At 38.4% G+C, this 13,907-nt stretch overlaps 1 protein-coding gene and 1 pseudogene across 6 annotated transcripts in view; both read right to left on the bottom strand.

The window, feature by feature from the left end:
- Nucleotides 1-13,907, bottom strand: part of Efcab11 (EF-hand calcium binding domain 11) — a 147,027-nt gene that overhangs the window by 111,614 nt on the left and 21,506 nt on the right. For 5 of the 6 annotated variants that reach the window (XM_074067346.1, XM_074067345.1, XM_074067343.1 and 2 more), the window contains 2 exons: nt 13,395-13,496; nt 12,468-12,558 (listed from right to left, as the gene is read on the bottom strand). In XM_074067346.1, coding sequence (XP_073923447.1) covers nt 12,468-12,558; nt 13,395-13,496 — 193 coding nt within the window. Of the gene's footprint in view, nt 1-8,498; nt 10,218-12,467; nt 12,559-13,394; nt 13,497-13,907 lie in introns of those variants that run through there. The other variant, XM_074067344.1, reaches the window with a different exon arrangement.
- Nucleotides 3,200-3,722, bottom strand: LOC109683230 (10 kDa heat shock protein, mitochondrial pseudogene; annotated as a pseudogene).

Genomic DNA, 13,907 nt, shown 5'->3' with positions numbered 1-13,907 from the left:
CAGTGGGTGTTTATGTCATTGCATAACAAACACCTCCCTCAAACCTTGTTACAAGTACAAAGAAGAAAACTAAATAAAATCATTTTGTAACTTTTTTTTGTTTCTAAATGTAGCCTTTAAGGTGACTCTTGAATGATACTTAATGCTAAGTGTGTATAGACCGTTTCCTGAAGAATGACTGAGAAATTGTGTATATTTAAAGTATGATAAAAGGTGTTTTGATGTAAGTACACCCTATGTAATAATCAAGCTCATTAATATATTCATCACCTGACATAGTTTCTTTGTGTGTGTGTGTGTATGTGTGCATTTGTATAGTAAGAACACTTATGAACTACTCCTTTAGTAAGTTTCAAGCATATAATATGGTATTATAGTTAATTATAGTTATCATGCTATACATTAGAGCTCTAAAATTAATTCATTTGTTTGTTTTGTGGCACTGGGTTTGAACTCAGGACCTCATGCTTGCTAGGCAAGCAGTCTCCCACTTGAGCCACGCTCCTAGCCCTAGAATGTATTTATTTTACAACTAAAAGTCTGTCCCTTTGATCAAAGTCTTCCTTTTCTCCCATCCCCCAGCCTCTGGCAACCACCATTCTACCCTCTGTTTCTCTAAGTTTGACTATTTTAGACTCCATATGTAAGTAATATTATGCAAAATTTGTCTTTCTGTGTCTGGCTTATTTTTCTTTGTATAATGTCTTTCAAGTTGTTCTTTTAAGAGGGCAAATACTATTCCATTACACATATATATTATATGCCATAATTTCTTTATCCATTCATCCACTGGTGGACCCTTAGGTTGTTTCCGTATCTTAGTTCTTGTGAATAATGTTTCAATGAACATGGGAGTTCAGACATTTTATTTTGTCAGTTTAGCTTATTCCATCATTAGGATTAGGCAGTGGCATTCCTAAATCAGAAAATAAAATTTTGAGGTGTGACAAAAACATTTGACCATTAATAGGAGCCAGAAACATAATTATGATAAAAGTAAAAAATTTTTGATTTGTTATTTTCTTATGAATTTTTTCTTTAGCCAAAAAATAAAATAATTGAGAACTAACTCAAGTTTGGCTTGAACTTAGCAATAAAACAGTGTTGGTTTTATCTGTAAAGTGAGAAGGAATGCCAGGTGATGTGAAGGGTCACTGGACTCAGTAAGGCGTCCAGTGACTAGGAGCCATGGTCACTAGGTGGAGAAGAGCAAGAATCAAGGCCAGAGTCCTGAGGCTGAATGCTTGGAGAAGCTGACAACAATGAACCATAAGAGAAAGAGCAGGGATGCTGGAGGTATACAGGTGGGGAGGCTGGGGGGATATTAGTATATCTGTAGCTTGATGAACTTTATGTACATTCTGTAGGTGAGAATGGTAGTTATAAACAAGAGAGGGAATGGCTGATAGAGAAGTGTCTTAGATCAGAAGAAGGGGATGGGACCAAAACAAAAGAGAGGAATTAAGGGGAAAAAAGAGGAGGAAGAGAGAGGGAGAGGGGAGGGAAAGGGGAAGGGAGAGAAGGGAAAGAAGAGAAGGAGAAAGTAAAGAAGGAAAAGGAAAGGAAGGGGGAGGAGTGGGGAGGAGAGAGGGAAGAGGAGGGAAGAAAGGAAAAGAAAGAAGAAAAGGAAGGAAGGGAAGAAGGGAGGTGGGAAGGAAAGAAGAAAGGAAAAGCCCTTTCTTCTTAGATAAAAATTTGAAGGATTACAGAAAACTTTGCAGGTAAAAATGAGGCAGTAAAGGGAGCCCAGGCAGGGGCCATGACCCTCTCCAGGAATCAGAAAGCAAGATCACCTCTATATACAGCTTTGGGAAAACCGTCAGAGAGAAAAAATTCTTACAGAGAGCACAAATAGTGATAACTATTTGGGGTATTAAACTGACAAGAATGATGAAGATGGCAGAAAAGTAGGACTCCAGGAAGGCACTCATGTCAAAGATTTGCTAATTCTGTAACAGGGAAATGAAGACAGTGAGTTAAAATCCTCTTGGATGGTAATGGAGGTATGACATGATCTGAGTTACAGATTCACCAGACCTTGGCTTGAAAAGGAAAGCATTATAGAATTACACAGGTTTGGCGCAAGAAACTGCGTAAAGGAGATGGATTGGGGTAGTCCAAAACACCTTTGTGAAATAAGGATCACAGTCTCCATGTGAATGTGACTGTGACTGTGACCTGATGTTTGGTTCAAGGTAGGCAGCAGGGGATCTATGGAAGAGGATCCAGAAAGGCAGTAGCAGAGCTCACAGATCCTGCAGACATTACACTGGATGAGAGTGAGATACGCCGGAGTTGATTGTAGAATGGATGCTATGTATTTTGAGAAAGAGGTAGATGCATTAAAGAAAGAAGGCAAGCGGAAGATAGCTTCAGATCTCAGAATGGCAAAAAGAAATGCAAGTACTGGAGCCCACATAACAACTTAGTCCCTGCCGCAGAGGTCACAACCAAGGTTGGCAGCCTTGGACAAAGTCCTGGGGTCTCAGTCAAGACAAGGAAGGCAAAGTGAAGTCAATATTCCTGGGGTTTATCAACAGATAAGAGGATGAGAAGTGGGAGATGTGGAAGATATGAAAGAAAGAAAGATGGTGGGGAGCAAAAGGAGAGTCCAGGATGCACATCCAGGCACTAGTCCTGTGACTAAATTCTAAGTTCCATAGGTGAGAGGAGGGCAGGAATAAGTGAAAAGCAGGAGAGAGTAAAGGCTATGAGTCTTAGGTTCTGTGTCTCCTGGTGTTGTTTCAGGAACTGGGCAAGCCTGGGTGTACCAATGAGCTGTCAATAGGTCCAAAAGCGGGGACAAGCAGAGGAAAGGAAAGAGGAGGAAGTAAAGGGCACCAGTAGTTTATTACTACTTTGCCCTGATTTTCTTTAGCAGCATGTGGCTATAACCAAAGAGAGAAGAGCAGAGAATGTGAGCAAGGTAGAATTTGTAAGACATAATGCTCAACTCACAGAAACCAATTAAAAGGGTCTTCTAAGTAAATCAAAGTATAATCCTGTCTTACAAAGAAGAAAAAAGTTACTTTAGCATCCCCACCTTGGATAAATTGTATTAAAACCCCATAACCCCATCAGTTTTAAATATTGCTTGCTTTTAGAATTTATCTATTTATTTATTTTTTTCATTTACATATTTTATTTGGAAATGTTTATACAGGTACAGTTAAACTAAACTTAAGAGACAATGGATATCATCAGTTTAGGTATCATTGGTTTATTATAAAAGGGAGACACATGTAAATTATTTACATGATGAAAGATTTCAGGACTTCAGTGGAATGGGCAGCTTCATGTGATGCCATCTCAGTGATTTATTTCAGTCTACGTACTTTCCAAGAATGTCATCATCTCTAAATAAGAAATAATCCTTGTCATCTAGAACTACTTTGGTGCCTCCATATTCTGGCAGAAGAACTTTATCTCCAACTTGTACACTAACAGGTTGGATCTCTCCATCCTTTCCTTTGGAGCCTGATCCCACGGCCACTACTGTTGCTTGCAACACTTTTCCTTGAGATTTTTCTGGAAGCATAATGCCACCTTTAGTCACCGTTTCGGCTGCATTCCTTTCTACCAATACTCGGTCAAACAGCGGAAGAATCTTTCTAAATGCTTTTCCTGCCATGACTCGCGCCGCCGCAGCTCGGACCCTGCTCTCGCGCCGCCACCGAAAGGAGAGACTGCTTTTAGAATTTATTTGGCAAATATTTTGGTATTGTGATATAATTCCCTAGGCAAGATGCATAGCACATGCATTCTTACCAAAGCAACCTGAACTACAAAGCCTGCTACAGTTTCTTAAGATAAAATGCTGTATCAGCCTCCTTTTGGTATATTTTCATAAACAGCTCCTCTTGTTTATCAAATGAAATTTCAAGGATAACAATCTAGGCCAAACCAATGCACATGAACAGGGAAAAGCTACATAATTATGCAATCGAGTTTATCAAGAACACATTTTTGAGCAAAGCGAACGTGCCTTGCTTCCTTGTATTTGTGCTAGGCATTGTAGGGACCACAAAGGCATGGACAGCCCCACTCTGAGAACATTCATACTGTGAAAAGAAGTGAGAAAGGAATATAAAGTGATTAAGAGCACAAGTCGCAAAGTCAGCCTGCCTGGGTCTGAATTTTGGCTCCATTCCTAACCAACTTTGAACAAATCCTTTGACCTTTCCAAGCTTTTTCCTCACCTGTAAAGTGGGCACAGTCATAGCCTAAGCCCTGAGGTTTTCTGTCAGGTTCGTTCTGCACAGTGCCTAGTACATAATAAATCCTCAGGAAATGGCAGTTACCAGTAAGTGCTGTTGTGGTTACTGTTACTGACTACATTAATGTGGCAAGTGCTACAGCAGTTCTAAGACAGGGAAGATGTTTTGTGGGCTGGAGCAATAAGGGAAGGTTAGTTCAGAGAGGAATGGATGACATTTGAATATATGGATGGGGATGTAAGAGGAGGAAGAGAAAGAACAGTGATCCTGGCATGAACAAAAATGCCAGTAGAGAAATGAAACAGGACGTGTATATGGCAAGTGAATCAGCGAAGTAGAATGTTTGGTCTGGGAAATGCTAGGGAATATGCAAAAGCAAACAAGGCCTGCCAGTTTCTGTTTATAGAGCCCCGTATGACAGGCTAAGGAATCTAAATGTACTGTGGTATTTAACAAGAAGCTAATGAGTACAGGAAGTAATATTAAAATTTACTGATAATTTACTTTCATTATTCTAAATTTAACTAGAAGGGTAGACTAGTGATTTTAAAACTTTTATGTGCATGTCAATCATCCAGGAATTGTATTAAACACATTTGATTGGGTACCTTTGGAGTGGGGCTGAGATTAGGCATTGGTGCTAAGTCCCTGATGCTGAAGTCACTGGTCTCTGGAGCCCCATTTGCACAGTAAGAGTGTGTCTATACCAGCTAGCCTGATAGAGAAGAAGGGGAGAAGGTAGGTAGACGAGATGGCAAGACGTAAGGTAGCAAACACGTAGGTTGCTCTGCCATAGAGAAAAATGTAGTACTGGAAATCTTTGGTTCTGATGTTTTGACAAAAGCTTTGATGTAGTTCTTAATTCTGAGCCTATTTTCCCATGATATTTAAAAGCAATGTTAATTTAAATACCTCAAAAAATATAAAGTTCTTTTAGTAGAGATTTCTCTTATTTTATATATAGAACATACAATATTATTAAAATTTCCACCCAGAAGCTCACAAAGGAAAAACACAAGAAATTGATTCCTTTTTCTATAGAGGAAAAATGACATGAATACATTCATGATGTGTGGCTATTAATAACATCAAGGATGACTGAACGGGTTAGCTACATTTGGTCATAGAAAGAAACCATGATGGCAGTTTCTTATGTGACAGTTGAATTAAAAGAAAAATAGACCTGGTGCTCTTACAGCAGGAACAGCGTATTCAGCCATATATGTAGATGAGGAATTAGATACGGTGGCCATAACACTTGTTACAGTGACATCTCAAAATCAAAGCCCAGGGTTGGATGGCTGTCAAGCCCAGTAATTTCCTCTTGAGAACAGTCTTTGTCACACTGACAGACCACATCTGTATTCATGCTGTGGTGGCTTCTGAATAATATCTGTGGCACATGGAGAAAATAAAGGAGTCGGCCATGACACTCCATGATAAATAACCCCACCATTGAATTTCAGAACTAGAAGAAGCCTGCCAGATCACATAATGCAGCACCTTCACTTTGGAGATGAGAGCACATCCAGAGAGGCTCTGTGATTTGTGCAAAGATAGGTCAGTGGCAGAGCTGGGACTAGAACTTGAGTCTCCTCATTCCCAGCCAGTGGCTTAACTAGACTCCATACCCTTCTATGGTACCAGTGTCACACTGCAGAGTAAAGTAAGCAAACATAAATCCTCATGTTAAGTGCACATTCTAGTACTGGAAAGAGTGTGTGTATGTGTACAAATAACTGTATAAAAGCATGAAGAAATACATTTGTAACATACTAGGACTTTAAAGCAGAAAGTAGAGACAATTTCCTTTGGAGGGGGATGGGAGGTGGATGGGTAGAATGTAGAGTTGAGTCAGCCTTCAAGATTATATATGTATGTAAAATCTCCTACTCACTAGGCCTTGAAGGATGAGTAGAATTTGCCTATGTGTGGGTTTAACATAAAAAAGGAATATACAATCTGAGCATTGCAAATGTGAGATGATTCCTTCCTCTCTCAAATAATATATCCTAGATTATACAAATTAAGTTAGCTTAACTAAAGAAACCAAAATAGCATTCTGTTGGGAAATCTATGTAATGAAGCCATCACTCTTCTCTACTGGTTTCCTGATTCAGTTTCTAAGGTTTCCTTCCTATGTTACCAGTTCTAAACTTCATACCAGTAAAAAGACTCTCCTTCAGGTGCTAGGAAATAGTTTTTGTTCCATGGGGCAAGGATGGATTAAGAGTCTTCTGAAAATTTGGCATTTTCTTAAAGTGACTAGCATGTAGTTATTTATATACCTGAATTTTGTATTTTTTTCATTTCTAAGTGACACAAGAAAATTATGCATATTCACAGGGTACATTGTGATAGTTCAATACAGTTATACATACAATGTGTAATGATCAGGATAATTGGTACATCCATCACCTCAAACATTTATCACTTTACAGCTGAATTTTTTTGTTTTTGTGGAACTAGGGTTTGAACTTAGGGCCTTGCACTTGCTAGTAAGTCACACCCCAGCCTACAGCTCAATTTTAAAAGTACAGTTTTATTTAATATAGTACATATGAAAGTTCTAGAAGTCCCTCTAAAGAACATTCTGAGGTCAGATGAAAAGTCTATACACATTCATTCGCTCCACTCAGTAAGCACATGCAAGTGATAACTGTGGAAGGGAATCTCTGATCACAAAAGTTTGAAATAAAAATTGAAGTATTATCACTGCAGAGAATACACAAAAATCCATGAAATGAAAACTAGAAATTCAAGAAGCCCACTTCTTTGCGCAGGACACTTAAACAACAGGTATAGCTGGAAACTGCTATCTATGTATGACCACGAAGGATGAGATACGATTTCAAGTCTTTTTATATTTTCCCATACACAGAAACATGTAGATACTTACAGACCAATAATCACATTCTCCAAAGTGGGTACTCTTTATAATAACTGTGGTCACGGGACTACACTTAGACTTATTTTGATTCCCTACATAATGACTTGGAAGCTTTCTCTTTACTAGAGATTGTCCAAGAAAATGGTATGTAACAAACTGCATGCAGAAAGGAATGATGGGAAGCTAAAGAGCACAGTGAGGAACAACATTTCAAAAGAGATGTAAATGATTTGAAGAAATAAATGCTGTCTTAAATCACTCTCCTTCAGGTCCACTGGCTCCATAAGACTCTTTCATTCAGCATAATGGAAGTGTCTGTTAGTTCATTTTATTCCAGCTCCTCTCTAATGACTGCGGTATGAGGCATATACAATTTTTCCACCAAGAGAATACCATCACTCCCTTTCAAAATTGCATTCCTAAACCCCCACCCCTACTAACACTCTGACATTGACAATATACTATTCAACAACATGCTTATTTTTAACCAATTTTTAATACCCCCCCAAAAGAAGAGGTCAATGTTCTGTGTACTTTGAACTTCCTCCGTGTAACATGAAGGGGATTTTCACTCCAAAAATATCAGGACACAACTTTGTCTTCATGCAGACTGGAGAGCACATTAGTCTGTGTCCATCTGCCAGTGCACTCAGAATCCTGGGGGTGAGGAAGGGGCAGGGCGCTGGTCCCCTGCACAATTCACTTTTTCATTTCATGGCTGAGAAGCAGAAGACGCTTCCCAGAGCTTTGTGCCAGATGACAGGTGGTGGGGATGTACAAATATCAGTGTTCACAATAAGATGGAGAAGGCCTCTAGGCATGGAGAAGTTAGCATACCCATGCAGAGAAAAACGCCAGCCAGAAACACACAGGGTGCTGGCGGCAGGCAAAGTCAAAAAAGAACATTAAGCAGCTCCCTGATGACAGCTGAGGCTAAACCATGAACTGAAAATCCCCAGACTAAAGCAGAGAGAGGCAGTCAGAGATTAATTCATGAAAATCCAATGTAGACAGAGAGGACAGAAAATGAAACCACACATGGCTCTAAAGTTCCTGATTGCAATTTAAAGTTCTCTTTCCAAATTTATAAGAAATAAATTAAACCATGATGAAAACTTTGACAATTTTACTATCACTAGGTATTCAGAGTTAAGTGACAACAGACCAACAATTATTTAATAACTACAGTGTATAAGGTGACCTGCCAGAGACAGTGGAGGTAAATCTATAAATTCAAAGAGCTAGTGGTGTTTTATGGAGATAACCATAAACATTGTATTTTTGTTTATCAAGTAACTGATTAAAGTAATAAAATATTACTTTAAATCAAAATTTAGAGAAAGTAAAATTAAGTAACTGATTAAAGTAATAAAGTATTATTTTAAATCAAAATTTAGAGAAAGGAGACGACTGCTCAATTTAGAAGAAAAAAAGTCTTGTTGAAGAGGACTGAAAAAGCTCAAATTTGGATAGGGATGGAGGAGGGAAAATCTGTGCCAGGCAAGGAAAAGAGAATGAACTATGAATGCACATGATATAATCAAAGGAATAATAACTACTATGCCAAAGGAAACATAGTGGTTTGAGACTAATGAAAGACAAGGCTGGAAAAGGAGATGTTGGAGATCCAGGTTAAAGAGTTTTAACTGTACTCATTAGTCACTGAAGATTTTTTCAACAAATGTTCAAAAAACGGAAAAGCACTACAAGGTTTTCAACAAGTTCTATTAGTGTTAAAGAGGTAAGATGCTTCTCGTTTTAATCTTTGATTCCACAGCTAAAAACAGTACTATTCAGCCCTAACAGCCCTTATACTTCTGCCATTTTAGTGGGAAGAAAAGAATTAACTGAGAACTTCTGAACAATAAAGAAACACCACCTTTGATACAGCCTCAGGTATATTAGTATATAAATACACAAATCATGACAACCGACTCTAAGATGAAAGCAAAGTTGTAAGTTTCAAACACTGAAAGGAGTCTCAAAGTTTGAAATTCAAATAGTGAACAAAATATATTTGTACCACTTTTTGGTTTAGGGATTTTTTTTACATGAAGTATCCTTTGATTAAAGAAAGTAAATTATTCCTCACAACTCCTCCTTCAGAAGAAAACTTGCTTTCATTAATTTACATGAACAAGGTTATAATTAGCACGCCCCAAGCAATCATCTGTTAAAAAGAAACATCTCAAAAATTATTGTTTTCCCTCAGTAAAGCAATCATGACTATAGAACAAGAGTTGAACATAGATATAAGGAAGGCTTACTATAAAGTAACAAAATATATCAAAATAACAAAAGCACATGAAACATTAGCAGATAGAACTCAAGAAAGAAACCTAAAAGGAAAATGAAACCAAAACAGAAAAAAAAAAAAGCCACATTGGACACAGCACAAATATCACACACTGCAGAAAACTTACCAAGAGGCATGGTAAGCAAAACAAGTAATTAATGTAGAAATTGACAGGAAATTTTAAAGGACTTCCAACATAAAGCATAAACCAGCACTTCACAGAAAAAGGAGGTGATTCCAAGAATGTCTTGAAGCATTGGATCCATTATATAATTTTAATCAAGAACAACTGCCCAGATCATCATTTTTGAATATGAAAGACAACAGGGAATACAGTTCTTATGATCCCTAGATGAGGGTAAACTTCAGCTCAGAAAAAAAACTATGCCACATGGCTTGGCAATGAGCTCTGAATGAATTTAACCAGAGAACTAAGATGACAACAAGAGAAGCCTGTGATGGCAGAACACAGGGTGAATGTTAGGAACCCTGACTGTGTATACATTTAAAAATCACATTGCTTTTACTCATGATCAAATCACTAAAGTAAACACTGCTAGAATAGTCAGGCAAGTCACCAGCCTTAAAACAGTGTCCCATTTAGTTCTTGCAACACTTGGAATGAATGAATGATAGCGTCAATGCAGCAAGCAAGTTAGAAAGTACAATGATTGATGCCTGATGTCCAAGTCTCTTTTCATTATTTCTTTCTGTTGTTTATTTGTTTGGTTGGTCTTATTGTGATTGGGCGAATACTTCTGAAAGAGACTTCTCTTGATCTTTAGAAATTTCTTTGGGAAGAACCTGGCAGTGACTGAATACAAGATTATAAAGATGAATTTTTTTCAGTCATTCAAATCACAGAAGACTGCAGTTCAGCTCAAATTCCCTCTTCCTAGCTGCCTTCTTACAGAGTGTCTGTAAGAAGATACTCTTCTAGGTAACCATGGGCCTGGGCAATGAACTCCAGCTTCTCAAAAGTGACTTAGGAATATGAGATTTTGCATTGCTGACAGTCTCACTAGCTGATTGTTTTCTTAGTCTTGAAAACCATTTGCACCACTGAAACAGGTGTGTGTGTGACATGTCTTTATTTCTTTGGCCTACCTCAATTTATACAAAGAGGAAATATTTTCCTCTTCTGTTTAAGTTCACAACTTCATTTAGTACTTTTATTCATCTTTTCTCTGGGACTCATATAATTTAAAAATACAACTCAGAATTTAAACAAGGCATGTTTGAATACCTAAAATCCTTTGGTTTGGCCATACTGCCCTGTAGCACTTTGTATGCTTCTGGTGTTAACATGTTTGCCCTTCTTCAGGACCCTGTTCAACATCTGCTTGTGTGCGATGCAACTAATGAATTTCATGTATATCACTGTTAATGGTAATGCATGTAAATCCTTATTCAAATAACCTGTCTGATCATTTCTACTGTGCAGGACTGGCTTCTGGTCGGATTTCATTAAATTAATTTTCTCTCAATGACAATATCTGCCTGGTGTCACCCAGTATCCATTCTATTTACTCTGTTTCAGAACTTCTGCTAGTGGGATGTACCTGCCCAGCTCTAAGTCCCTCCACCCTGTCTCACAGAAGCTAGGTGTTCATCAGTGGGATACTAAAAGGAATAATATATAACCTTAAAAGAAGGGGAATAGCCGGATATGGTTGCTTACACCTGTAATCACAGCTACTCCGGTGGCAGAGATCAAGAGGATCACAGCTCAAGGCCAGCCCAGGTAAAAAGTTAGTGAGATCCCATTCTTAATCAGTAAGCAGGAGTGGTGGCATACACCTGTGATCCCAGCTATGCAGGAATCCATAGGTAGAAAGTTTTAAGGTCTGAAGCTGGCCCCAGGCAAAGACACAAAGCCTTACCTAAAAAATAACTAAAGCAAAAAAAGGACTGAGGATGTGGTTCAAGTGGTAGAACATCTGCCTAGCAAGCATGAGGCTTTGAGTTCAAACCCCAGTACCATCAAAAAAAAAAAAAAAGAATTCAGATTTGATGGCTATAACTTAAGCAACCATCTTGAAGCAAGAAGGAGAAGCAAGGTGTTAAAGCAGCCGTAGTAACAAGCAAGCGGGAACCCCGGTGTTGTAGAACTATGCTGTCATCATTCAGCCCTAGGCTGCCTATCTTTACAGAGAAATACACCTATGTCTTCTTTGAGCTTTTAGTATTTGACGCTTTCTGGCTCACTTGTATATTGAACCCTAACTAACAAAGCTGGTAATGTTTGATGACTAGCTCATGCTAAATGTCAGAGAAGAGACAGCCCTGCCATTTCCTCATGTTCATGTGCACCTATACTGTTAATATTACCTCCAATCTGCAGGCTCGTAACAGAAACTTTCCTTGGCCACTTGCCCATTGTGTCAGGATTAATTCTTAAGTTTTTTTTTTTTTTTGTGGTGGTACTGGGGTTTGAACTCAGGGCCTCATGCTTGCTAGGCAGGCGCTCTACCACTCTGCCAGCCCAGGGTTAGTTCTTAAGAACTACATAATAGGGGCTGGAAGCACGGCTGAAGTGGTAGAGCATTTGCCTTGCAAGTGTGAAGCCCTGAGTTCAAATCCCAGTACTGCCCAAAAAACCTACATAATATAATCTGTACATCCACTTCATCAGGTACATGTGAACTGCAGCCTGTGCCAACAGTTTGCAAATGAAGGGGGGACTCCCATTAGGCACTTTCACCTTTTCTCACCACACAACTCAAGAAACACGTATAACCTGTGTTTGACAAACATACACGGGAGAATACTAGTGTCTGTGCTGGATATTAATAAAAGTTCTTTTTTTTTTTTTTGGTTCATATGTAAATACACAAAGTTCTTGCTTTCTGCCTGCTCCTCTCCTTAAGAGCCCTAGTCAAAGGTGTGGCTATACTCATAGCAAACTGCAGATTTCTCTCCTGCATCATGAAACTGGGCTATGAGATGGAAATGTCCAAAAGCAAAAAACCAACACAATTAAGAGTTCTCCATAAAACTGAAAACTTGCAAAAATAGACAGAAAGTCAAAGGGTGGATGAACATACAGATCTTAGAACTTTACCTGAATGCCTCGAGCACAGTCCTTTCTGGTAATTTGGGAGCCACCCGTTTAAATGCTTTTTTGAAATCCTCCAAAGTCAAGAATCCACGATCTATAAAAGCAAAATATATTCACTTATTTCTATAAACCCTATAGACTATTCTTCAGCCAGAATATTTATTTTATTTTTATTAGGAGAAAAGCATTAATTTACAGTTGATCTTATACAGAAGTTGATCTGACATGCTCTCACTAGAAGAATATAAGAATTTAGTGGTATTTCCCCTTCAGTGCATAGGCACTCCAAGGTCACATACAGCCCTGCCATTGTGCTGATTCTCTAAGTCCTAGGGAAAGGACTATACAGACATGTGATGTCATAATGGCATTAGGCTTTGAGTCTGTGAATTGCCCCAGCATTTTAATCTTCAAGATTCATTTTTCTTTTCTTGCTTAGTATTAGACTTATATTAATATCTAGGGGGAAATCACCACAGCAGCCAACATACTGAATTTGGAGTCCTTGAATCCTTTTATCCTGGGTGGAGTGTGGGGTCTGCAGTCACCCCTCTCAGCCACACCCAGTGTGGGAAGCAACCCCTCCAGTCATGCATGGGTCAAAGCAGGAGCTGCAGGAGGAGGGTGCAGTCTCCCACACTTCCACAGCCACACATGGTTGGTCCTCTGCTGTCACCATTACAATATAGGTACAATAAAAAAGTACTCTGTACTACTGTAAATATTATTTCATCCATGGTATAAGCCAAGAAATTCAGATCACAATGGAGAAAAACATTCCCACTAACACCTAAGGTAATAGCTGAAGAATTCAGCAAAATAATCTTCCAAGTATACTGTATATTTGATTAACTGAGTATGTACCTCCATTCCCAACCCCTCAGTAGCAATTTTATATCAAAACACTTTAAACACTTTAAAGACACTTACAGTGCACATCAAAAGCCGTGAAGATGTGTCTTATCTCATTCCGATACACTTGAGCTTCCTTCTTTTTCCTAACAATATTTAAAAACTCCTCAAGTAATATACCTAGAAGTTGGGAAAAAACAATTCACCAAAGATGACTAGCTTGAAAAAACAAAAAAGACATGAACAGTGATAAATAACACAAATAACCCAGTTTTATCTGTTTCATGAATGGTATATACTCCTGAATAAAGTTTAAAAAAAAAAGATGCTTTACTACATGCTAAGTAAATCTAACCCTAGCAATCAACAGTGAAAACCATAGACGCCCTTAGGTTCACTGAGCTTTTTCAAGGAATAAAGGGATAGTGACCTTGAAAAACTTTCCAACTCTCCCTCTAACAGAGCTAAAGGATAGGCACACAGCTACGTATTAAACAAGGTCTCAAAATTTTTCTTTCTTTATGCTTCTTTGATCCCTTTTTTCCTAGCCAGATGTCATTTCAGCAGGTTTTTTTCCAACTGGGAGATGGG

Source organism: Castor canadensis, chromosome 3, assembly GCF_047511655.1.
Source record: "Castor canadensis chromosome 3, mCasCan1.hap1v2, whole genome shotgun sequence".
Lineage (NCBI taxonomy): Eukaryota > Metazoa > Chordata > Mammalia > Rodentia > Castoridae > Castor > Castor canadensis.
The sequence above is the reverse complement of the archived record's forward strand: the minus strand, read 5'-3'. Positions and strand labels throughout refer to the sequence as shown.